The sequence below is a fragment of the Melospiza georgiana genome, chromosome 8, assembly GCF_028018845.1.
Source record: "Melospiza georgiana isolate bMelGeo1 chromosome 8, bMelGeo1.pri, whole genome shotgun sequence".
NCBI lineage: Eukaryota > Metazoa > Chordata > Aves > Passeriformes > Passerellidae > Melospiza > Melospiza georgiana.
This window is the reverse complement of record NC_080437.1, coordinates 21,205,941-21,232,806: the sequence shown is the minus strand read 5'-3', so window position 1 is coordinate 21,232,806 and position 26,866 is coordinate 21,205,941. Positions and strand designations below refer to the sequence as shown.

Here is a 26,866-nt window from a genome sequence, read left to right as displayed (position 1 = left end):
AATGTAAGGAAAACGAGATCATACCTCCATTCTATGCATCACACCTCCAGTTTTTTTCTTATCCCTCTGATTAGTATCAGATGCCTTAACATTTCAGTTAAACTTTCTGTGAGGAACAGCTGACCTAGGTTGCAGAAAGAGAAACCTGTTACACAACTCAGTTGTCAGAAGCATCTGTTGCTGCTTTGCTTTTGCCAAAATCATGCCTCTTGTGTTGGATTTCAGATGAGGCACCTACGCACACCATATTGAGCACATTCCCATCACTTGAATATCAGTAAAAATTATTTTGTGATAAAGTCTTTATTCTTCATAAACTGTATTTTCCCCTTAATTTGGGAGGCTGAAGTGGCTTTGTGGATATTAACCACCATCAGTCCAGTGCCCCAGGCTCTGATGTACCTGAGTGGTCTCATCACCATGGTTACAGACTCCCACCACATAAACTTTATCTCTTTGAAATAGTTTGACTCACTTTCCTGAAACCTCTTGCCCTTCCCACTGTAAAGCAAAGTAGGATGCACCCTCTGGGCATGGGCTATTCCTCAGATTTCTAGTTCTCTTAAGAACCAATTTTCATTCACACCAAAGAATGGTACCAAGATGTTAAAGGCCTGACTTTTTTTTCCTGGCATATTTGGCTTGAAGAAACTTCTGTAGTCCTGATCTGGTCTTGTTATTCCTTCCCAGTCCCTACTTGTGTCTAATCATCGAAGATATCTTAGAAAACCCAGGGCTTATGAATGAATTTCACATTTTTCTTACGTTAGGTAGCTACACGATAGGAAAACTGCCAATCAGTGGAACTACTGACAGCAGTAAATGAACCCAAGATTTTTCATATGTACATAGTACAAAATTAATGAAGATGCTAGACAAAATGTAGGTTTATCTTCATCCACAAGAGCAGAATTTCATCTTGAGACTGTTTTAGTTTACTTTAGGTACTAAGAGGACATTAGTAAAATTTGCAGAAACTGTTTCATAGAGCTTCCTGCAGTTCAAAATTTTAATAGATTTTTAACTAATTAAATTCATCTTTGCTCCCACCCCCAGTGAGAACACATCACTTTATTTTACCCTTTTCATGTTTAAATCTGGACTGGCTGGATGGAGTCTGTATACACTATTTCATGGGCTCACATCTGCTGATGACTTTTGCATGAAACGTGTGCAAGTTGTCTGAGCTTCTACTACAGTCAGGGGAAATCTAGGCCAAAGAGTCAAACATGTCTGGAGCAACTTCCTGAATCAAGTGAAGATACTTCTTCAGGCTGAGAGGAAAACCTGGCTAGGCTGACTAGCTGATGGGGAAAAAGCCAGGGGTGCAGGGTAGTAAGAGAAAGGGAGTAACAAGATCCAATGAGCAAACAAAGTAATTGTAACTTTTTGCTGTTGGTAACAAAGCTGAACCAGTTAGAGATTTTAAATAAATGAATGCATAAAACAAAAGAGAGTATAGAATATTTACTAATGCCTAGTCAATAACATAATCATCAGAGCTAACATCATGACAAATGTTCTTGGTGCACATTTGCTAACAGAAGGAGAGAAATGCATAAAAGAGCTGAGTTTCAAGAGATGAAACTGCAAATTAGGCATTGCCTTTTATGCCTTGGATTATAGCAGAATATTAGTACTGCCAAACCACATTGTGACAACAAATTAACAGATAATGGTGATTAATAACCCTAAATTTCACTTCAAGAATGTTTATCCTGTAGTACCAGTGCATCCAAGCTATGAATTACAGTTTCACCAGACTGATACTTCCTTGGTGTGCTACCAGCCTACAGTTTTTAAGCTCTTCAAGGGTTTGAAAACCCCACACACGTGTTACCATCACAGGCAGCACACAGAGCAGCTGTTACTGGGAACAACAGGACTTTGGGGACCCAGCAGCTCACTGCAGGCTTCTCTCAAAAGGGTTTGGAGTTTCACTGTACTGCCAACAGCTATGTACTGCAGAAGTACAAAGTACTCTGAAAGATGTTTGTAGTGGAAGCCATTCCTTGAAGTGTGTTCAAAAGTTACCATGATGATCCTTAGAGGCATCACCTCAGCACAGACAGGGTGAGTCCAGGGACAGGAGAATAGAGATAAAACATAATGCCTTTTGTGCTGAGCTGATATCTGACAATGCAAACTGATTTTATTTGCAGCACAGGTCACTGCACTCACTACTACCATCACTTTTAGTTCCAGATAATGCACAACAGTTGCTCACCTGAATATGCACTACATTTTAATTTTTTTTTCATAGAGGCAGCATTCTGTTTTGTTTCTGAATAACCCCCTTTGTGAATTTAAGCCTAACTTTCAGTGACAGGCAAGCTAGACAGGCACAAAATTTGAATTGTAAATGCTTTGTTGAGCTTCAACTGTTGTTCAGTAGGCCTTACTTTATAAAGCTGAAACGTGTAATTTTGGGGTGGCACAAGCTGAGCTCAAACAATGCCTCAAGTCACATGCTTCCAAATATATATTCTGTCTTTAAGTGTTGCTACAGCATTCCTCCTCCCCTGCAGACCAGTCATGAGAGTCATTCCTGGGAAACACACTGACATAAGATGAAGGAAATCTATATCCAGTAAAAAACAAAAACAAAAACAAAACAACCCCAAATCTCTTGGATGTAGAATAGTAGTATAGGCTAAAATTTTCACATAATTTAATGCCACTGATTATTGACACTAAAGTTTCTGCATTACTTAGAAAAATCCTAATTTCCTTTCAAGAAATGCTCATTGCTGTCTCTGAGCCTCAGCTATAGGAGTGTTTCCAATGAAAAAGGCAGGTTTTCGCCTCATATACTGACTTACACTATAGGATTTTAGGGGCAGAAGACCCATCATTCAGCACCCCCAAGGGGTTCACTGGGGAGAACTGGACATGTTGGGCAGAAGGAGTCACTGAGATTTTGGTATCTCTTGGGCTGAGCACCCAACATCAAGCATGCAATCTTGTACCACAAACCAGATTTTCCCTAAATCTCAGTCTGCAATCCCACTGCTCTATTGTGCCTGCCACCTGCATCTCCCAAGCCCTGCAAGCAGCTCCCTCTCTGCAGGACACTCTGGTATTTGCTGTGATGCTGGTACTGCCTGATCCAGTAATTCTAAGGGTCTCATCATTATGCTCTTCTAATCAGTCAGGGTAGAGAAAAACTATTTCCCATTTCTAATTGAGCCTTTTAGGCCCAGAGAGACCAGGATGCAGAAAGGAGAAAGCAACCTGGACTGCCTAACAAAAGAAAAGACACAAACCTGACCATGTGGGATGTGGAAACTCAGTGGTCTGTGTAGTGACAAGGCAAATGCAAAGGAGCAGAAATATGATAATCAACTGCCTTAAGTAATTTTTACTTTTTAACATTTTAGTTCTTTTTTTTCCAGGTGTTTTTCTTTGGTGTTTCTTTGTTATGGTGTATGGTGTTTTAATTTATTTGGTATTTATGCAGAGTATAGTTCTACTTAAGAAACACAATATATCAAACTCATTTGAATTTTGTAAGAGCCACCACTTGTATGCTGACAGAGTATATAAAGGCTTGCACAGCCTGTGTATTTCTGCCCCATAAAAATCACAATAATTTATAGGACAGTGCCAACTTCATTGTTTGCTTGTATCTAATATACCAGCATTCTCCCCACTATTTTGGAACTTCAGATAAAACCACAATGTAAAAATAAACATAATCCATAAAAAAATGGGGTTCCTGTAGAAAAACATCCACATTTTAGGTACATGACATCTTTCACAATTATCTCATTTGACATTTACTTTTTGCTGTAATAGATTACATATCAGCTCAGACCATGGAAAACCAATCTCCAGCCTTCAGCAGGTGGCAAAAGAATTCAGTCCAAATAAATTGACTTTCTGGGCAAGTGAAACATCTGAACCCCCTCCAGTTTCAAGAGAGGTATTTTACCATGGAGATACACAGAAAGCACTGTGCATATTATTGCATTTTCATCAATGACAAAAAATTGACTATTTCTACTATCTTTTACAAAATTAAATTAAACATACCAGGATGGTTTATTGTTATAAGTTTTATAAATTTGCCATTTAGTTTTTCTGGCCTTTTAACTGGAATCTGATAGTTCGGACCTTTTCTTCTAGAAATCTTTTTTTTTAACTTGTATTCCAACATACAGCCTTTTTACTCAATTTGTAAGATATTTAAAAGAATTCAATCTTATGTTTACAGCTTGGTTGTCAAATAACTATGATTTGTTTCCTCATTAGAAAGCTCTACAGTTACATTTTTTAAATTGAAACCCTCACAATTTACATTTTCAGAATGTGAAATTTCCTTGCATTTCACAAAAAGAAGAAAAGAAAGAAGCAATCCCAGCCCTGTGAGCTCTCTCAGTGGTCTGTGCAATGTTCCCTGCCCTGTGTGCTGGATTCAGCTCATGCCCCGTCCAGGTTTCCATCCCCAGCCCTCTGCTCTCCCCGTGCTGTCCCTGCTGCTGCTGCAACACCAACGTGCTCTCACACCATCTGATACAAGTGTTCCCTGATAACACTTTAATAGATCAGATCCTGCATCACTTTAGCTCCCCACACCCTCCTGCTCTTCAGCTGCTTTTGTCACTCCAGTTATGAAATAAGCCTTCCCTGGCATGCTGGTCACCTCCACCACACTGCAGCCAAGAAACAGTGTCAAGATGCATTTGTCGAGCTAATTTTAACACTTTACATTTCTAGAAATGTTCAGATTAAATGGGTTCCTCCAATCCTTCTGTGCCTAAAATAAGGGGACCAGGGCTATTCAAAAGGGAGCTCGTTTTCCTTCTGCAGTACTTGCATGGGGTTACATGTAGGTCTGTATGCATGTTGCTACAACAAAGGGTAATGGATCTCCCACTTCTTCAAACTGACCATAGGATGACCAGCCATAAGTTCTATGAATTATGACATTCTCATGGAGTCCTCTGTACAGTACTAGCTGAAATAAACTCCTTCTGTGATTTTCTTCACTATTATTTCGAACAAGCTTAAAGAACGGAAAAGGCAAAGCTCAAGTTCAGCCTTTCACAAGACTTAGAGCTTTGATCAGCTGACAGAAAAGCCTGGAGTTGTAGGGGTGCTCCAGCAGCTCCCATACCCAGCTCAACAAGGGGCATTGTCAACACTGAGGTCAGTCTGTTCACTGCACAGTGAAGAATGAAGGTAGGAAATAGTGGTCATGTGGGCCCTCTGCTAATGGAGACAACAATGACTCTTTGACAAACACTTGGGAAGCAGAAACAAAAAGGCTTTCCAAGTTTGTTTATGAAGGTAAAGAATAAGCATGGCAACCTTTATATGGCTGATAAAGCAGCATCCTCACAGTGGAAAGCAGATTAAAGAAGAGAACATTAAGAGGTGGACTCTTAAATATGAAAAATAACATACTTTTAAAAATAATAGCATGTAGTTGTGCATCTCTAATTAGAAACACAACAATCTGAATTGAGAATGTACAAGTCAGCTAAAGAAAGGAATGCATACATGGTGCAAGGAACAAAGCAGCTCCTGCGGAGCACAGGAACCACTACCAAAAACTCAATTCTCTAAGACTTCCTGACCTGGGTGGAAAACAAGGCAATGACTCAGACCAGCTCATGGAAAGGCCTGCAGAGAATGCAAGATAAAAAAGATGGTGGATATGTGGAACATTTTCTGTTAAAGTAGATGAATTAAAGAGAAAATGTATTCTGGGATGATTCAGAAGTAGTGCAATGTCTTGGCTTCCAAGAGAGCAATCATCATCAGCAGCATGATCTGTTGACTGAAGGATGGGCATATGAACAGTTTCAAACCAATTCTGCATCATAAGAAATTTATTTATAAATCCCCTGATCAATACTGTGCAGTTTCTTTTCTATCATTTTGCAAAAAGCTACCTCTTGAACAAAAGGTTGGGTTGAATTTCAGGGGCACTTGGTTGTCAGGGAATGAAAGAAGCAACACACGAACACGTCAAAAACCTGGACAAAGGCATCAGTCTGACTGTAGAGCGGCGCTTAAATGGGATCTAAAGGTAATTGAGAAGGTCAGTCTACCTCCCTGTAGACACATTAAATATGATGCTATTCTCTTGAGCCACTACCAAGAAATTGGAAGATTGATAGCTCAAACAAGAAGGTTAAACACAGCTATGGTCTTGTGTATTTAAACCATTTCAGTTTATGAATCATAAACATTGCTTACACTACCCACTTCTCTGAACAGAATTTATAATGACAAGGCTGGAAATTGTGACTACTTTCCACTTGTAAAACAAAAATGTTTTGCAATCATTTGCAGTTGTTACTGCAGTCCTAGAAGCTAGAATAAGAGAAACTGATATTATTCTTCACAGTGACTGGAGTTTTTATAAAATACAAATTATTAATTCAACTGAATTGTTAAAGATCAAAACCCTGAAGTCAAAACCCTAACACAGTTTCCTGTGCAATATCTTCAAAGTCTGCAAAGTGGCCTCTAAACATAATACAGGTTTTTCAGTTCAGAGTTAAAACCTAAAGGATAATTTATTCGTTGACCAATGAAAAGTGGGATTAAGGCTATGATCTGAACTTCTGGAATAAAAGGATGCATAAGGAGATATCTTTAATCAGTGATTCATTTTTTACTATTTGCCTTCTCAATTCTTTTCTTCGTTAGGTTAACAAGCCCCTTGTTTAAATCATCTCATCATAAAGCAAGTTTTCTAGGTCTGTGATACTCTCATTACTCTTTTACAGACTCAGTTCAGTTGATCTTTATCACTTTTTGAAGAGTAATCCTTAAACTGGATACAATACCCCATTTAAAGCCTGGCTTTAGCCCAGATCTCTATCTTATGGCTGATATCTTTATTTCTGTGCTTGCCTTTTCTGCTATTGTTTGACAGCTGTTGTCTCACATTCATTGTGGTCCCTATAGCCTTCCATGCTTTCCTGCAGACATTGCTCCATCAGCACCCATCCCCTTGGCTTTGTGCAGGTGTTTCAGACCAGAATCTTGCACTGCCTCCATTGAACTGAGTTTCATGCTTTAGGCTGGTCCTGAGTGTTCACATTAACTTTGAATTTGGTTTAGGATCTGGACTGAACTCCAGGTTACACCCAACAGGGTACATCTGTAGCTCCTCATTGTAGAACTCACATGGTAAAGCACACTCTTTACTTCATCTGTCAGATGGACAGGCCCATTAACTCCCCAGGGATTTGTTTCAGGCTCTCTGCAGAGGCAAGGGAAGCATCTCTGCACATGATTCGTGTGCACTAATCATGTTTTCAAAGATAACTCCATAACCAGCTGCTTCTAGGGCTATAAAGGTTATTCTAACATAGGGGGAGAGTCGGGAAAGAGCAGCCAAAACCCAGCTACAACAGCAATACAGACCAACTAGATTTAAACTGCAAACACAGAACAAAAGGATACAGTGATTTTAGTAATGTAAGAAAGATCTTCCCCCCACTATATCCCCATCAAATCCAAGAGAGAAATTGCAGCTTGTGCAGGAAAATTAATATAAAAGCAATGAGCACCAAAGACCAACACCTGCTTTACTGCAAAAGAGAAGTCACAATCATGGAGGGAAATGTGTGTGTAAATATAGGAGCAGGAGAACATGGCAAAGAATATTAAGAAAGATTAGTTATTGTATGGGTAGGTTAGAGAAATCTCATTCTGGTTTATTTTCTTTCCTTAGCTCCTAAAGTTTAATGATTTGTATGAGATGCAAAGTAAATTGTCCAAAAAAATATAACAGCAATGTGCTCATTGAAACACAGAGTAATATTTTCCTCCAAAGCTGATACACTTAGGATAATCTCCTATAAAAATTATCTCAAACATATTAGACAACTCCATTTTACACTGCCTAAGTGGCAGCAAGAATGTGAAAAATGGACAGAGATCTCAGTGTAATAATATATAACAATTACAGGTGGTCAGAACTTAATTTGAAAGCAACACCAATGTTTGGTGAATTAATAAGCCAAGGCACATGACGTGCCTTGTGCTCACTGGAGCCATAGAAGATTTTAAAAGTCACAATGCAGACCTTTATGATGCCTCATGGTACCCACAGCCCTCAGTCAAAGGCCAAAATTCCTCCTACAGCCCATGGGGAGTCCTCAGCACTCATGAAAGTGAAATACACAATGTGGCATGCTGAGAAAGGAGCCACACAGTTATGCATGCAACTCCAGGCAGCTTCCTTTTGAGAATCTTGGTTGTAAACCCTCTCCTATGGTTTGTTGTCCAAGATATTTTATTTCCTTCTCAGGGTCCTCTCTCCTCTGCTGTTTCTCTCCCACTCCAAACAACCAGCCAGGGAGAGCTCTAACTATGCAGTGCAGTTAGGAACTGGGAGAACTAACTGAAAATGTTCCCTCTTCCCTGAATTAGAGAATCCCACCTCTTCTCCAGGAGTCAGTCTCTCAGACTCTGCAGAAGTCTTTCATTTTTAGCACAGAAAGATCAATTAGTCAATATCAATTGCTCTTGTCATATCATAGAATGAGTTATCTCATAGAATGGTTTGGGTTGTGAGAAACTTTTAAAGGTCTCCTAGTTCACCTATTCAACAGGCTGGGACATCTTCAACCCCTTCCGATTGCTCAGAGCCCCCTCCAGCCCGGCCTAGATATTTTCAGGGATGTCCCCGCGCTGTGCCCCCGGGGAGGAGCGTCGGCGGGGGCCGTCCCCGCGCGAGCATTGATAACCGCGTGCCGGGCCCGCCGCGGGCAGCCGGGAGCGCCTGCCCCGCACCGCCACGCAGCGCACGGCCGCCGTGAGTGCTCGGGGCTGCGGGGGGAGAACCGGGTGCGGGGGAGAGCACGGGCTTGTCCCTAGCCCGGTCTGATGCCGCTCGCAGCCGCGATGCCGCACGATGGGCTCCGGCTGCTGCTGTCCAGTTACGGCTTCCTGCCGGGGTGGTCCCGGGAAGGAGCTGACGGATGGACGGACGCGAACTAAAAGCCCCGGGGGTTACGAGCCTGGAGGGATCGGCCCTCTCCGCGTCCGGCTGGGGCTGGCGGGACCCCGGGGGCTGCGCTCCCGCCGGGGCACCGCCCGCCACGCTCCGTGTGTCCGCAGGGCGCGGAGGATGCGGCGGGAGGGAGCGCCCGCAGCGGGACGCGCCGTCGCTGAGGCACGCCGAGGATGAGGCCGCCCCTGGCGCTGCTGGCCCTGGCCGCCCTGGGGGCCGCCGCCGGCGGCGCGGAGCGGGAGGCGGCGGAGGAGGCGCGGGCGGGGCGGTTCTCCACGCCGGAGCGGCACCGGTGCCGCTGGGAGCTGCGCTCGGCGGCGGGGGCCAGCGAGCTGCGGCTGAGCTGCCGGGCGGCGGGCGGCGGGGCGGCGCGGAGCTGCGCCTACCGCGGGGAGCCGCGGCGCTGCCCGGCCTTCGGCGCCCGCAGCCGCCACTACTGGCGGCAGGTCCTGTCCCGGCTGCGGCGGCGGCGAAACCCCTGCGCCCCGGGAGCGCCGCTCAGCGCCCGCCCCTGCGGCCCGGGCCGGGCCCCGCCCGAGGCGCTGCTGCGCCTCCTGCCCGACCCCGGCCCGGCCACGCCGGCTCCCGGCCCGGAGCCCTCCGGGGACCCGGCGCAGACGTACTGCGCCGAGCGGTGGCACTCGCTGTGCAGCTTCTTCGTCGGATTCTGGGAGGGCTGAGCCGCTCCGGGCCGCGGGAGGGAGCGCGGCCGCCCGGGCTCCGCACCCCGACACTGCCGGCCCCGCCTGCCCTCGGCCACCACCACCGGTGCCCCCAGACCCTGTCCGCTCTCCTCTTCTACTCCCCAATAAAGCGGTAACTGTTTTGTACAAGAAGCTCGCGTAATTCTTTGTCTCGCCGAAGCCCTGTAACACCTGCAGCACGGTTCCAGTGTGTAACTGACCCGGGTGAGAGCCCCTAGGCACTGCTCGTGCATTCAAGTACTTAAACTTCTTTCAAGGGACATAAATACAAAGAGACAGCTGTTCTCTCCCTAAAATCAATTTCTATGAGCCTGGAGTTTAAAGTTAGACTGGTTACCCAAGTAGAATACCATACATTTATACCAGAATAAGAAACGACTGAGACCTCATTGAACTCTAGAAAAACCTTTCTTGCTGACCGATTTCACAGGCTATGTGAACCAGTCTTGTTTCCCACAGCACAGCTGGGTAACTATCTCCAAACAAGAACTTGAACAGGGCTGGGCGAGAAACCAGCTGTGAAAAGAAAGGCTGAGAAACTCGGAAGCATCTAGGTACAGGAACTGGATTTAGGAGGTGAATGGTATTTCACCCAGCTAATGGCATACTGTTGAAATAGTCAGGTTTTTTTTTCTGCGGGAAAGAGGGGTTTGAGAGATACTTTATCCACACAGAATGGGGTACATTTTGGTAAGGAAAACTAAAGTTTCCCTCAGCTGTCTGGGCTCCTACACAGCCCTAGACATCTGCCTAACACCAGAACAGTTGCAGACTCTTTCTGTACGTTTTTAAGGATGGCTGTGAGAAGGCCACTAAGAAGTAATCAGGGTCTTCCCAGTGCCTCTCACAAGGATCTGGGCTGTTGCATGCAACTCTTAGTGCCAAAACAATTTCTTTTACAGCAAATAGCTGGATAATGCTCTGTGCAAGCACTATGCCAAAGTTTCATCACCACTGAATGTGGCTTGGATGACTACATTTTTTAATGACTGCTCACTTTTCCTTCACGTGCCTGCCACCCAAGCAGCCACAGAGCCGGCTGCTGGCTCGAGCATCGCACAGTACCTTGCAATAATGCCCAGCTTTGTTTTACTTCCATGGGCCCAGCACAGCAGCTTTGTGCAGTGCTGCTAGAGCTTGTATTTCTCACCAGCAGATGCAAAGGTGGAACACCATGGCAACCAAGCTGATTACCCACATCACTCTGCATTTAAAAACCCAGCTAGGAAGGCTGAACAAATTCATTGTTTACCCAAGAGGGAGAAGAAAGAAAAGGATCCCTTACTTTATGTTTAACCACAATATTTCCCTGAGTCTCCAAAATAGCTCAAAATCTTCCTTTTAGCACCACTAACTAATAAAATACAACAACCCAAGAGACTGTATTAATTGCATTTACTGTGGTTAATAACACCAAAGCCTAGTGCTGAATAATATACACTCAGTTTTTCTACTGACAAACTGATCTGCAGATCCCAAAGGCTGGGAAACCATAGTGAGACCCTCAGATTTGTTTTTAAGGGTGAAAACCATGGCTTTTTCCTTCCTGTCTCAACATTTTAATCTTCTCCCATGATTGGATAACAGCTGCTGCTCAGCTCCCCAGATCTGCCCATGCACCCACCCCTTACCTCAGCTCTCCCATTGCAGCTGTGCAGTCCCTCACCTCTGCTCTGGGTCCTGGCTTGGCTGGCTCCTGTCACCGCATCCTTCCTTCCTCAGCACCTCCTGCCTGTCCTCAGCAAGAAGAGCCAGCATGGCCCAAACCCTAGCTGTTTGTCCCGTTGGCCTGATCAACTCTTCCCTCCCAAGGAAGGTGGTGCTGGGGGTAATCAACCTTTCCCAGATGCAGCTGCTGCTTGGGCTGTCATCACAAGGGTGCTGCCAGCTGACAGAACAGTACATTAGGTGTGTTTTTCAAGGAAAAGCATAAGCTACCTAAAAAAAAAAAAAAAAAAAAAAAAAAAAACCCAACCAAACATCAAATTATTGACATTTTAGCTTTTCCTAATTTTCCTTTGGAGAAAAATCAGTGATGCTGAATTTGGGCATACTGTTAGTGCATCTGGCTTTAATTGCTCTCTTTATTTGTAGAAAGCCCTTGATCCTATTAAATAGCACTAATCTCTCTTTCACCACCTTCTGATTTTGAAGGAAATTAGAAGATGTTACTGTAATTTGCAAGGTTAAAGAAGGCAGTAAGCTGTCTTGCTGCATGTAGCAATTCTTTCCTGTAAAGTGACATCAAAAATTAATAAATTGAATGGAATTACTCTTTCATCACTGTCTAAGCAGAGCTTGTCCCACAATGGATCTGGAGTTGAAGACTCCAGACTTTGAGCAGTTCAGTCTTTTGTCTCAGTCCACAACAGGGATTACTCTTTCCTGGGTTCTGCACTAGGCAGATCCTTCTGGAAGATGCTGATTTTCCCTCTCAGTCTTTATTCATTCCTCTGAATTCAACAAGTGAAAACTGCTCAGACAGTCATAGCTCAACCCTCAGCTCTACCAGCTGTACTTGCCTGTATTTGCATGTTAATGTTTCCACATGTAATTTTGACACCGATGTTTCCTACTTGAGTTTAGGACCAGCCTGTGCTAGGAGAGTCTGTAAAGGGATGCAATGTTTTTGGAGGTTTGTGGTGCAAGGTAAAAGCCATCAGACTATTAGCAAATAAGAACAAAGTGGAGACACGGAAAGAATAAAAAGAAATTAAAAATTAAAAAAGCAACTACTCAAGCTGGAGCTCATTGGATAATGGAATCTTTGGGAATTTCTCTTTAATTGCCCCTGACATATTTCAGGTCTCTCTTGTGCTGTGAACTCTATCTAAGACTTACTGTAAAGCCAAGCAGCACGTGAGGTGAGTGAATGGCGGGCTTTGTCAATTTGCCCAACAACAAATCCCCTCCTCTGTAATAATCTGGATTTTTAAGAATTCCAAACTCACTTCATGAACACAGCTACATGCAAGAGGCTTTTAACCATACAATATTAAAGAGTTTAGATTAACTCTCTCAGCTGTCATTCTCCTTCCTTGTACCTTGTACAGATATCTGTATGTGTTAGGTACAAGTATATGTCTGTTGGGTACATGTATATCTCCAGCTTTAAGAATTTTAGGCTCTAACATGATATTTTCTGGCATAAAATGAGAAAATGTTTGATGGAAGCGTCATGGTAAAACACAGAACTAATTTCTTATTACACATTCACAAAGTACTAAAATATCTATTTAACAAAGGAAATCCCTTGAACAAAATCTGGTCCAATTAAAGATATCCAAATCCTAAAATACAAAATTGTATCGAATATCTACTTAGGCACACATTCTTAATTCAATAAGAAATGTCTTAAAGCATTTCATTCTCCATATTATTTACAGAGCCCATATTTAATCTCACTAGTAGAGCCAGCAGATATTCTCTCATGAGTAAATTAAAGTCTTAGGTCCCAAAATGTCTGTAGGGCTTGAATTCTTGGTTGAAAAAGAACAAAAAATTCCTAATTAACTTCTTTTTTCACACTGCAGTTGGAACTAGAAAATACATTAGATGTATCATCCTCAGAGTTAGTTTAGTGAAATGCAGGAGAAGAAAGTGTAGTGGCTAACCTTTTAAAGCTGTATTTCTTTTCAATTTAAAAAAGTACTGTGCACTTCCCAAAGTCACGATCCTTAGCAGCAGCATGACTTGCACTAACAGGAATAAATATAGCCTCAACTCCATGTGTTTGCTGTTTCTTTTTTAATTTTAAGAGCAAAATCTTTTCCAAAAGTATGAATAAATTTATCACTGGGATTCTTTTGATGGGAAAAGACTAACGAGACAGCCACACAAGACAGTATTATTTTGTGTTGGTTGAGACAAGATGCTGAGGATTTGGAGCTGATCTTTTGTTTCTGCTCAAAGACAAATGGTATAAAATTTATATGCATGCTTCTGTCCTGACAGCAAAGGGCTTCAGCACGACTCTCGCTGAGAGCTAATGGCTCTTGGGGATGCTGCTCTCTGAAGTCCCTGGGCGTGAAATGGTCTCTCGCAATTCATCTCCCGTTAATAGCAAGACTACAGTGTCTCTTTTTTTTAAAGTCCTTTTATCCCTGCCTGAAGCTGCCTGTGTTGCCGTTGGAGCCGAGAGGGTGTAGTGTGATGGTTTTCTCCCCTCAGCAGACGTCGGGGCAAGCTGGAGGCCCCATGGCAAGCGGGCCTGATGTCATCCCACCCAGCAGGGGCCAATGAACGCCTGCAGCCCCCGGCACACACGGACACACGGACAGCATCTCAATGCCTCGGGCTCTGCGGAGCTCTGCGGGGCCCGGCAAATGGCAGCAGGAGCCCAACGGGCCGGCTCCTTTCAATGGGCGTCTCAGGGCCGGAACGCTGCGGGGCCGGGGTCATGCAGGAAAACAGCAGCGGAAAACAAAAAGTAGTTGGGTTTAAGGAAGAAGGTATTATAGACCCAAGGGAGATAAAGCTTCTGTTTTCATTTCTGTGAGACGAGGTAGCCCTGGGGTGGGGGCCAGCCATGTGCAGGGGGCACCTATGGGGAAAACACAGAACTGGAACACCAAGAGGACCCATCTGGCCCTTTCTGCCAGCGCCAGACTGGTGGGGAGAGCCCAAATCACCTGGCTTTGGTTGCTTTCTTCTTTTTAATGTGACCATGTGGTAAACGTGGCTTAGTAATGAAATAACTTCACAAAATGACAAGTATATGCCTGATGATCCCCCAGTATAATCAGCCACAGCTTGGTCTGCCTTTTACATAGGTCCTCCTCACCTGCAGTGGTCGTGCAGATGTTTCATTGCCTTCTTCACACTCTTTGCTGCCTAAGGAGATCAAACTGATGCTCTGGTCCATTTTCACCTCTGTAACTCCTTTGCTCACAACTTGATGGAGTGGTGGGACTCTCAGCAGTGCCAGTTCCTTTCAAATTATTCAAACTAAGGTGCCAGTGTGGAGTAGGCTTCTTGTGGGAAATTTGGAGCTAACCCCTGAATGAGGTTAGTGAAAATATTTCCATCACACATCAGTTGCAGTAGAAGTCATTTACACTTGAGAGGAAGTACCAGCTAATTTTAAATCAGTGAAAGTGTGAGTAAAAAAATTGGCATAGGTAACTCAGAAGATAAGCCTAGAAAAGTCATAATTTCCTGAAAAATGATAGCTCATTTGTTTTTTTATTATTACAGTCTAGGTATGGAGTAAGTACATATAAATATTCTTTGTAAATTTGAAACAGTGGTTTGTTGGATACCCTCTCTTTTCTAGGCACCTTAGGGATCCTGTTCAGCACAGACTTGTGCTGTTAACCCAGTTATCCCACACGGACACCCCAAGGCTGGGGAATATTGAGAGGGGTGTGTGGCCATTGTCACTCAACACACACAGCAAACTGAAGCCATCTCCAGTCTAGTGACGAGCACAAACTATATTTTACCAACACTGGATGATCACCATTTATAAAGAAATATAAAATAAAAATAATTATGAAAAAAAAATGGTCTAAAGTCTTGTGTGGGGAGGGAGTGAAGGGACAGAGATTTAAGGCTAACAGAGTTTTCAGCTATGTTCCTACTGGTAAATTAACCTTTCCAAAAACTTCAATAATTGCTTGAGGCCACAGAAAGGTAGCTTCTGTCAGATCTTCTCTCTTTGACTCCTAGGGACAACTTTTGTGGACTCTAATAGAAATGCATTATCATTCAACTTCATGTGTGTGTCTTCATGAGCTCACCACAGGGAAGAGCATCCTTCCCTGAGCAAAACAGCTTTTACAGCTGCTGATGCTCTTGAGTTGCATTAAGGTTCTAGCTGGAAGAAGTCAGACCAAGCAATATGATTTCTGTTAGGTCTGTTAAACCAACACAGCTAGGGCACTGCCAGACTGACTGGAAGAGCAGAAGGATGTAAAGGGAGAAAGCCCCCACTGCCTCCCAGTCTATTAAAATGAGCCACAAACACAATACTGATGTGGTAAGTCAGGCAATATGCAAATGGCTGCATGTCCCAGAAACCCTAATCCTATCAAGAATGCAGATGTTAATTTGGCCATCTTTCACAGCTCATAAATCTATGTGTAGCAAAGCCAGGCTGGCAGATGTCATCCACTAGCACTTCTTTGAGGCTGGCAATCTCGGCATAGATGCCCGATCATGCCTCAGTAAAGACCAATGAAGAGCATTGTTTGTGTGGCCTAGGGGCAGCTTCTCACATTTTGCTACAATAGCGGAAAACAGTGGGAAATGCGAATGACTGATTGGCAGAACTGGTGGTCTTGGTTGTCCTGCTTTCCACATAGGGAGCTACAGATTTCACATGCATTTTTCATCAGCAGCAAGCAGATTAGTCTACCTTGTTCTCAACAGTTAGTGGTGTGTATTCCCCAACTTAAGTTTTTGAATCCTAAACTATAAATCCAAGCTGGACACAGTTCCTTTTGTCTCAGGCAGATACTCCTTACTTCAAACTACTTAAAAGAGCAAACAGCTTTATTATGATGTGATCTTACTCCTAAGATTTAACATCTAGGATAGAAATATTCTATTTCAAAGCAAGCAAAGGTCTGTAAATAAAATATCTCTATAACGATATATTCATTTTATCCTTCTCAAATATAACCTTTGAAATTACCAATATAGCTTCTTTAATACCAGCCAGAATTAATGTAATTTTTACAGTGAGGATGATAAAAGCACAGGTTGCTCAGAGGTGGTGGAAATATCCATTTCCATCCCTGGAAACATTCAAGTTGGACAGGGCTCTGAGCAACCTGATGACATAGTTGAAGATGTCCCTGCTCATTGCAGGGGTTTGGACTAGAGGATTTTTAAGGGTCCCTTCCTACCCTACTATTCTAGGATTCTGTAATAATTTGCTTTTAAAAGATGTATATTGAAAATACCACAGCAGAACTTTTTGTGTGAAGTTACCTGGGACCAAGGCGGATGAACCTCACTTTTATGAACTGAAATGTCTTTCAGTTTCTCAATGGATATTGTGACTATCACAGAACTCCATGTCAAATCACTTTATTACAGCACTGGGCTGAAAAAAGAAATGAGACAAACTTATAAAGAATGCTGTAGAGAAGCAGGGATTTCTAGCAATAAAAATGGCACGTGACTGTGTGCTATTACAGGTACAGACATCCCCATGGAAACTGCTGTTCATTTAGGATGTGTGCATTCCTGTCACAAGCCACCCACATCACTTCATTTTAGATCATGAAGCTGCAGCCCCACAGAACAGATTTCTCTGCTTGTTCAGAGAGTCTAGAGAGGGGCAGGCTCTAACTGAGAAGCTGAGCTGCTTAATGCTGGCAAATCCTTGCTCTCTGCAACAGGGGAGAAGGTGCAAAAAGCAGCCACAGTTAAATAATTCAGATGGGTCTAAAGAGACAGAATGCTGCAAAGAAGAAGAAACCCAAATGAAGTCAATTTTAAAACTTAAGGACATAATGAATTTGCTTGGGAAATCCTGGTTGCATTTTGCCATTAGAATTAGATATGACGGGGGAGAATGCATTGTGTCTGATGAGATGATAACTATTCCAACTCAATAACCTAAAATCACTATTGCTAAATTATGATATAAATATAGTTCTGACTAATTTTCTGGACACTAACAGAATTAAGAGCCAAATGTGTGTTCACAGGTTTGAGATAATTCATTAAAACTAAAACTAGTAGGTCAGTGAGTCCATTATTTTAAGTAGGTTAAAGATGCTGAACCACAAACTCCAGAAAATAAGTACTGTAAATTCTGTCCAGTGGAGGAGACATATTAAACATTATTTTGTAGTCAGTTTGTTTCTTTTTTTAAAGGAAAACATATTATTTATTGATATTGCAGTAAAACATCTGTAATACATAACAGTGGACCCTATCACACAATAATATCTAAGCTATTAATTGTACAAAGTCACACCGTTTTTCTTTCTTCTTTATAAAATACTAAACACAGCTGAAACTTGACATATGAAATATTTAACTCATACATTTTGTTCAACTGCTTTACTGAACTAGCATTTCTGAGAGAGGGAAGTCTCAGAAGACATAGAGGAGGCATATCTAAACCCAAGAGTTTATGGACTTTTTTTATATGACTCCTTGGCTTTTAAAATTTGCCACAAGGTTCTTGTATCTCTTGCAAAGTATTGCCATGATTTCAGTATTTCTGCTGGACTACCTCCCTACAGCTGACACATGGTACTCACGTGAATAAAACTATCCAAAACTTTAAAGCATGTCCCTGAATAAATCTATTTACACTAAGTGTCAAATTTTCCTTCTAACTGAAACATTCCACTTAACTGCTCCAGGTCTGAAACTACTATTATTTCTTTCTGCATTTTATAAATATCTGTTCTTTTTATTAGTGTTTCCAAATTTATAATTGACTAAGAACACTTTAAATAATAGGTGATATTTCAGAAGTGCTTTGGAATATGGTTTAATATACAATTACATAAAAAAGTAGGTTTCCATATTTGTCCAGTCCTATCCGTAATGGGTTATTTCCATTAGAATTCCCCTGGGACTTATCTGCTCTGTGCTAATATTGAGAATTGCTTGAAATGAGCTGGCTCATCATTCTGCCTCTCCACCTCATTTTGAGTCTGATTATACAAATGCCAAGAGGCTTTTAAAGCTGCCCAAAATGCTTACATGGCATATATATGTAGGATGTTAGATAGAAGGTTCACTGTAAGTTTTTTTTTTTATTTCAGAAATTCAGCAATCTGACACACTGACAAAAAAGAGCAGCGTGTTTCTCTAATTTTTCCTCCTTATCAAGACACTTGGTGCCTTTCACTCTAATTTAGTGTGGATGATTTCCTTGACCTTGTGGTGTAACACTGACCTGATTTTCTCTGTTAATGTAGTTGCCACCACTCTGAGATGCTCAGTCAATTGCACCCACAACCCTGCTCCCTTCCTCTTTTTTAAACCTCATTTTTTTCTTAAGGTCTGTTCTGCATCTTCAGACATCCATCTCTCTAGTAATGTGCTAAATGGTTCTCCATTCAGAGATTTACTCCCAATAGGAGAATGTTTTCTTAAAACCTATCATTTTGCAGTTTCTAGTGCATTTTCACATTCCTAATCTTTTGAAATAAGCTTTAACATTACCTCATTTAGTTTGAAGTCAGATTTATTTCACTGTCTGATTACCTGGTTTAGAATCTTTGCATTAAAAAACACCTTTGGCACAATGTTCTTCAGGGGCCTCATGTCATTACTGGAACTATGCTGCTGTCTACACAAATTGCACTTATTTATGTGGTTTTTAATTATTTCTAAATCTTGAAGTTTTAGTACCCAACTGCTAAGTGGTTTTTTTCCCTAAATACTGAATTAGACTTTGTTCAACAGAAACAAGTGCTCTAATGAATACTTATTATTCAAAGTAAACCTCTTTAATTTCAAATCTAATTAGTTTATCTCATGTTTGCTATGCTTCAGTAAAATACTTTCAAATAGGGAACTATGATCATCATATGCAGGTTTATTTATTTAAAGATGACACTTTTGCACTGCTTAGTAGCTAACTCTGTCATTAATTGAAACAATACTTAATGTGACTGCTGACAGCTTCTACTTTGACTATACAATATCTGCCTCAGCTGGGTCATAAATTTATATAGACTAATTGATTTACTGTTACTAATTTTTGCAACAAAATCAGTTTTTACCTTTCATAGAATCACAGAATCAGTAAGATTGGAAAAGCCCTCGAAGATTGAGTCCAAACTATTTGCTTAATTTATTTACCTGCTTAATTTACTTACCAGCTTCTTTATCAGGCTAGTAAGAAATTCTATTTCTGTACACATCTGTTGATCTATGATGCGCACAGCCCCAGAAAATTGAATAGATTTCTTGTGAAAGAAATAAATATGAATTAATAAATTTATTGTGAAATAAGCTTCCAAATGCATTGCTGGCAAAGTTACCTTTTGAAGAGGAGCTGGACAGCACAAAGCCAGACATTTCTGGCCCTGACAAAAACTAGTTCCCAATCCACTTCACAGGCTACTTTTATAAACTATTCAATATTAACCCTTCCCCACATGTACCACTCCAGTTCTGTACACAGTATTAGCAGGTGACACAAAGCCACTTTTCCAACTATAAAAGGCCTCCATCACACATTCTTAGGCACTGGTGCATCTTCTTTTGCTCCTTAAACAATTCACATTTGTTTTACATGTTAAGGTCTGCAAATACTTCGTGGTCTTTTGAAAACTGCAAATGGTCCTACCTTAAAAACTCTGCACGGAAGTGTTCCCCTGGCTGTGTCACTGCACATGTCAGGAGCCACCCCAATCACCTTGGGTGCCACTCAGGAAGACTCCAGCTGAAGCACACTCATAAATGAACCAGCTTTATCAACATTGCAGATGGAGAGATGGATCTCACCTCCACTTCCTTCCAATTTCCTGGCTGCATTAAAATCCCCACCTTCCCAAATACCTCCTACCATTATACAGAATCCAGGGGGTTTTCTGCTTGCCTCTGATAAATCAATGCTTCAAAACCAAAGTTTTGAAGATCTGTTGCGCAGGAAACTTGCCTTTGGTATTCAAACTCTATTTCTTTTCTTGCACACAGTTCACCAGGTCTAACATTAATGTTTTGAATTGGCTGCAAATTTTCCCTTTCTAAAACATGTATTCTTCTCAAAAGGAGCCTCATAATGTCCATACATCAGTGTTTGTTTGCTTTTTTATGTCAAATGTAAATTGGGAACCTGATATACCATGACTACTTTGGTCATTCCCAACAATTATATTTGTTATTCCTAACATGCCTTTTCAGGGTGTGTAGAATTTGCCTTTTTTTGCAGCTTACTATTTCTTCTCTTCTCTCCTTTCTGTCTGTCTTCTCTCAGTTGCCATCCTTGCCCTTTTTAGGGCAGAACTTGTTATCTTCAAACCAATCACCTACTTGCTTTTTCTTTTGTGTCCTGCTCTGGCTGCCTGTAGCTTTTTCTGATCTAGTGAGCCACAGGGAGAGGGAAGAAAGCCCTTGATACTCTCAGAAGCAGCAGTGCTTATGCTTGCTGCACTGGGACAGGAGGAGGGACACACCTCCTCTCATGCCCTCCACGGTGACACCACCACCTTACCACCTTCTGCAACTTAAGCACAGCTCCAAGAACCAGAGAGGGGCACGCCTCAGCCAGCCTCACTGCCAGGTCACTGAAGGCAAGAAAGCAACCTTCAGCTCAATACCAATCAAGTCTCTATTTTTTAAACTGGAAGGCAGAAGGAAAGCCACTCATGGGGCTGTTTCCAGTGAAAGAGAAAACCCATTTTATTATATGAAGTTCAGGAGATGGGCCAAAGGAGACATGGCTCCTAGGCTGCAGCACTCTCACTGACAATAATGTTCTGCAACAAAAAACACCTTCAAAACTTCATTTAAATTTTTCTTTCAGAGACTGAGCAAGAGTATGTGTATGCACAGATACACATATGTGGCTAATGAGCAAGTTCAGGGTAGAAAGGACAGTAGTAATTCCTTTATACACTCTGTCATTTGCATTCTAAATGAGTGCCAACATACCTCTGTAACATGCACTGTATGGGTAATCAACTTTTTCAATTATGTAAGAGTGTGGCTGAATTTTTTTTTGATTTCTAAGAACTAAAGTTTAACTTCTGAGTAAGTTTTTTAATAAAAGACCCTAATATTTCCAATTTGGTTAGTTGTATAATTTCTTTTTATACTAATTATTTAATTAAACAAAACCAAATCTAATGCAAAATGGAAAGTTAATTTTTACAACCCAGATAGGTGGATTTTTCAAAAGCAATTTTATCAGAAGTTATGTTTCCAAGACCCTTTAAAGATTTTCATTACCCTTGATCTTAGAAAACATTTGCTGTCCTGCCCTCTAGTGCTTATGTCTATTTAAGTCTTACATAAAACCTGTTTTTGGAAACCTACCACCATATAAATGGTCCTATTGAAATAAAATTACTTACTTATTGCAATACTACCAGTGATCTAAACAGTTCCTTCTGTTGTTTCTCAGGTATGTATAACACCCATGCAGTTATCTGAAAGGTAAGCCTCTTCAGGTTACTTTTCATTTTACCAAACCAATGTAAGCAAGTTTTCTTTCTCAGTTCTGGACCATATAATGGAGTTTGAAGTGCACAAATTCTAGCTGACTTCTGGGTTTATTACTAAAACATTTTCACTACTAGCTAAAGCTGTTAGTTAGCCACATATAAAACTACAAGTTTTCACAGTATTTACAGGTTTTCATTCACATTAAATGCTCTTCTACTTAATGCAATTAATTTTGCCTCCAGTGATGCAGTTTGTTACAGCATTGTGCATGCTTACATTTAAAACAATGGGTTAACATACTACATCTGTAATTACTCCCAAGCTACCAGAAAACCAGTGAATTAAATTTATTTAGTGTTAAATGGATATGGAATGTCATACAGTACATGTAAAGACACTTCAAGATGAGTAAAGCAGAACTAATTGCACAAGGGATTAAAGGTTCACCTCAACAGTCAGTATTATCAAATCATTACAGCTTCCATCTTCAGAGTGCAAGGTATGTCATGCAAAAAAACAGCTCAAAAAATCCCCAAACAGACAAAACCAACATTGTGGTACCACTTAAAATGCTATCATACCACAATATTTTACAAGACATTAGGTGGTCATTCATATAGAATGAAGCATTTTAGCAATAACAAAAAAGTTTTAAACATAAGTAACAGATTTTGCATGAACACAAATTCCAGCATTACTATACCTAAGGAACAGGCAACATGCTGGGAGAAAGTACCTAAAAATCAAAGCCTTTTTTATTCATAGCCAATATTACCTTCTGCAAGAATTCTGCAATCTTATTCAGTTTCCTTACATAACTGGGTAAGGTTCAATACATTTTTACATAGAGCATAATCACATAACCACCACATCAGCAAGAGGATTTCATTATCTTGATCAGTTACTACATTTAAAACCATGGTAAGGTAACATGCCCTGCAAACAAATTGTCTTCTGGGACAGTGTTCTGTATGTAGAAATATTAAACAACTAAAATATACTCCTACCCACTTTAACCCCAAGTAACTTATAATTTGTATTTACATATTTTTGAAATATGTAGGTAAAAGCTGCAGATGGCAGGAAAGCAGAACACACAGAGAGCTGTGACAGCGCTGACAGAGCGGGTGGTGCTGCCAGGAGCCCCCAGTGACACCTGGGCAGGGGCTGCACCTTCTGCACTCTTGCTCTGCCCAAGGGGCCTCAGCAGGGCTACCAAAGGCAGCAGCTGCTGTGGCAGAGCTGCTCCTCCCCTCCCAGCTGGCTGAGCTGGGAGCAGAAGGTGCAGCCCCAGCAGTTCCACTCAGCTGAAAGCAGACAAACACACCCTACACACCTGCTTCAACCACAGCTTCAATGTTAACATGGACAAGACACAGGAGATGAGAGGATGGCTTTTAACATTTCCACCTTGCAATGCTCATATTCTGAGGGCACCAACAGGTAGATTAATCTACCAAAAAAAGCATACAAAAAAGGCCAAGTTGTTTGCCCTCATATTAGGAATAAACTAACTTCCTGGCTTAAAAGTAAGCAAGAGAAACTCAAGAAAGAACTTCTTGAGGTCAATTTTCCATCTATATTCAAAGAAAATAATTTACTAAAACTGTAACTTGCAAGGTCTACTAGCCTTGAAGTGAGGATACAGGTTAACTATACCTATAGTTAAATAAAAAACTTCAGAAGGCATTTTACGGAAATAAAATATGCAACTCTAGGAAGTGGGTGGAAAAACACTTTAGTATTTGTCTGAAACATTCTATTTTCATAGCCCATCATTCTCAGGAATGTATATTTCATAAATAAAAATACAGAACAAAAATTTGTGTATTCAACCTAAATAATGAATATTGGATATTTCTAAGCATCTTCAGATAAAATTTGCTTTCTCCCCCACAATTAAGTGATAAAACCTGAAAAAATTGACTTTTCAAATCTATCTTGCATGAGAAAACACAGATGAACAAACCAACAACTGGAAAGAACATTTTGTACAAGATTGCAGTTCTAAAACACTTATATTACAAAGCAATGTAAATAAATACCAGGCTAGTACAAAAGCTCTTATTTACAGTTTTACAAATGAAAACGTTTTCAGTGTAAATGCAGTGTTTTAAAGAACACAATATTAGTAAAACGAGTTCCTGTATAGACCATTACAATTTCTGCTAGGTTTAAATGCAGTATTGTATAAAATCATTGTTTAAAGTTAATTTTTGTTTATAATTTAGTACAGCCAAACTCCAGTTTATGTCTGGAATGGTATCTGTTAAAGTGCTGAAAAAGAGGACATTTCTGAAATTTTAGAAAAACATACTGTACATTATTAAAGCTTTATCAAGTCAAAACTGGTGTATTTTGTTCACATTTGCTACCACACCACCTGGGAATGGGAAGTTTTCCAACAAAAAGTTGTTATTTTTGGGATGGCAGCCATTGCTATCTTCGCATCTGAAGTTTGATGGTTTCCCACAAGTAACTCGTCTTAAGCTTCAGTGGTGGCTTCAGGTTTCATAATCTGGTAAGTAATCAAGTATTCTGGATAAGCCTGGAAAAGAGACAAACACATTGTTTATTACTATTTGATTCTCTGGATGAATTAATAATGTTTGTTAAGGAGGAGAAAAAATTACCACCAAAGGAAAAAACGGCAAAACGCCAAAGGTAAAAAATCCTGGATCATTCAGGAAACATGCATCCTTTCACCTGCAACCACAGCTGGAGTTTGTTTAAAAACAAAATCAAACCCTAGCACCCACAAACCTAGGGAAAAAGCCCCCAGTGCATGACATGCCTTGGAAAAGACAAAAGAGAGTCTATAAAACCAACCCAAAAGCTCTTTACCTGCTCTCCTCTGTAAATGACGTATTCTGCCAATGCCAATCCGTTGACACTGGGCCGCCCGGTCACTGAGTGATGTCCTGGGGGAGAATGAGCCATTTTCATGGCACTGAACTGCAGGAAGGACTTGCCCAATGTTACACGACAGAACAGCAACTGCCTGTGTTGAAAGGGAAAAAGGACCATGAATGCACAATGCTTATGACTCTGAACCTTGAAGCCACTTCAGCTTTCATAGCTCATAAATTTCTAGATTCTGTTCTGCTGAACAAAAGTTGCACTCACTCTGGAAAGCTCTAGTCCAAGGAAAGGGTTGGTAGTAATATGGAAAAATGTTTATCTTAGTTACTGGAAACAGCATGTTTAATAATGTACTCAGAGACTGCCACCACCTTTTCTTTGTCTGTTACTTATTTTAAAATTCTGGGCTTTTTAGGAAAAAGTTTTTTATCCCCTCCCCCATTACTCATCCTGACAATATAATTCACAATGTTCTAATGTTAGATTTGTATCCAACAGCCAAGTCAACATCAAGGCCAAGGCAAACTCTAGGTCAATGCAAAACACCTCAGACTAGCATTTACCAGTTTGTAATGCTGTTTTCACTATTAAAAGACTCAACAAAGGCTCTTATTTCTGTACACATGTACCTACTGCAATGACAATGGAATCCTGGCATTTTTATAGACCAAGGTTATGTATCACCTCACTCTGCCAGAACTTTTGCTTTTCTCACTCTTTGCAGAAGACAAACTAAAAATCCCTTCTTATTCAAAACTTTAAAAAGCATGAAGAGACTCTGACATCCTCTGTAACTCTGGAAGAAGATCCTCATTATTTGAGAGTCCCAGAAAAGAGTAAGCAACATGAAAAGGGGGAGAGACTCAAAGGAGGATCCTGGAAGGAAGACTTTATCCTTGTATACCAATGTAAAAGAGGATGTACACAAACACTAAATATTCTTCTGGTTGAAATGACTGCCACCATCAAAACTGACTCCATGACCTAAGAGTTTATTCTGAACTGATGGTGTTGCTAAGATGTTCTTGTTGAAAAGTGGATTCAAGAACTCAGTTGGTGGCAGCACCCACAAATCCGCATCTCTATTTCAGAATGTGAAAAAGCAGTGATGTGAGGTGAGTGCTGACTGTTACAAAGTACATCCTCCTCAAAGAAATACTGCATCTGAATATCTCTGAATTTCTCCTTCCTCTGTAACAGACAAAGAACTAAACTGTCAAACTGCCTCTTTCACATAAGCATCTAGCAGATCCTCTTCATTCTCTGGCTTCTTAAGTCTGATTTTTACACTAAGTTAAGGGCAAAGATGTGGTTAAATGCACTTAAGATGGTTGAAAGTTCTTTAGGACTTTGAAGTTTTCTATTAGGCCCAGCATCCAGCACACAGAGAGTACTGAGAAAGTCTGGTTAGCAAGCAAACCTCTCTTCAGAGAGAGACTGCTGCATTGATAATCTAGGACACAATATGCAAAAGAAAAATCAGATTCTTTCAAGGGACTTACCTGTGGCAAACATAGCAAGATCTATCTTTGTGGATTGGACATCCAGTGCCACCTCCAATTCCATACACATACTGATTGCTTTTGGAAGAATTTTCAGCAAAATAAATCCCAGCTCCAAACATGCCGCCTATATAGGCATGTCTCTCATCAAAGCCTTTGTGAATGATTGCATTCACAAATGGGGAGCCTAAGAGAAAGGAAGTAAAACACTGAAAATACAGTACACACGCTTTGTATGTGTCACAACTCAATCACTCGTTCCCAGTGTGTTGGGAACTATATAGCCCTCCTTGTGAACATGCACTGTGAACTTTGCTCACCAGGACAAACTCTGTATTTGTGTACAGGAAAGGCTTCAACTGGCTTTACCTTGCTAATGATAAGCTATCTTTGGAATGCTTAACAAAACTAACTTATCAACTTATAAAACCAAGAAAACAAACAAAAAAAATCCCACCCCAAAACAATCCTTAACAGAATAAAGTTTGACCTTTAATCATTTTGGTCATACAGCTGACAAAACAGACTCAAGGAGGCACACAACTTAACCTTCATTCATAATTACTGAAATGTTTTCACTTAGATCTTTGAAGTCTCCTTTGGGGAGAGACAAGGAGGTGCAAATTTCAGAAGAACAGTACAGTACATTGTATCATCCCTTGTGAAATACACAAACACTTGTTCATAAAAAACTCATGTAAAACCCAGAACCTACTTCCACTGAGGAA

The 26,866-nt window shown here is 41.0% G+C and overlaps 2 protein-coding genes across 2 annotated transcripts in view; one reads left to right on the top strand and one right to left on the bottom strand.

Moving 5' to 3' along the window:
- The first annotated feature begins 8,737 nt into the window (after positions 1 to 8,737).
- Positions 8,738 to 9,807, top strand: FGFBP3 (fibroblast growth factor binding protein 3). The gene is made up of 2 exons (XM_058029464.1): positions 8,738 to 8,782; positions 9,088 to 9,807. The coding sequence occupies exon 2, from the start codon at positions 9,154 to 9,156 to the stop codon at positions 9,658 to 9,660; it is 507 nt and encodes a 168-aa protein (XP_057885447.1). The 5' UTR covers positions 8,738 to 8,782; positions 9,088 to 9,153; the 3' UTR covers positions 9,661 to 9,807.
- Positions 9,808 to 22,097: 12,290 nt separating this feature from the next.
- The window catches only part of TNKS2 (tankyrase 2), a 28,844-nt gene continuing 24,075 nt past the window's right edge, over positions 22,098 to 26,866 (bottom strand). The window contains exons 25-27 of the mRNA XM_058028788.1: positions 26,139 to 26,325; positions 24,619 to 24,775; positions 22,098 to 24,322 (exon numbers count right to left, since the gene is read on the bottom strand). Coding sequence (XP_057884771.1) covers positions 24,260 to 24,322; positions 24,619 to 24,775; positions 26,139 to 26,325 — 407 coding nt within the window. The 3' untranslated portion in view covers positions 22,098 to 24,259. The remainder of the gene's footprint in view (positions 24,323 to 24,618; positions 24,776 to 26,138; positions 26,326 to 26,866) is intronic.

Excerpts from the sequence above, each read along its gene's own strand:
- FGFBP3 (XM_058029464.1), top strand. The coding sequence starts at position 9,154 with ATGAGGCCGCCCCTGGCGCTGCTGGCCCTGGCCGCCCTGGGGGCCGCC.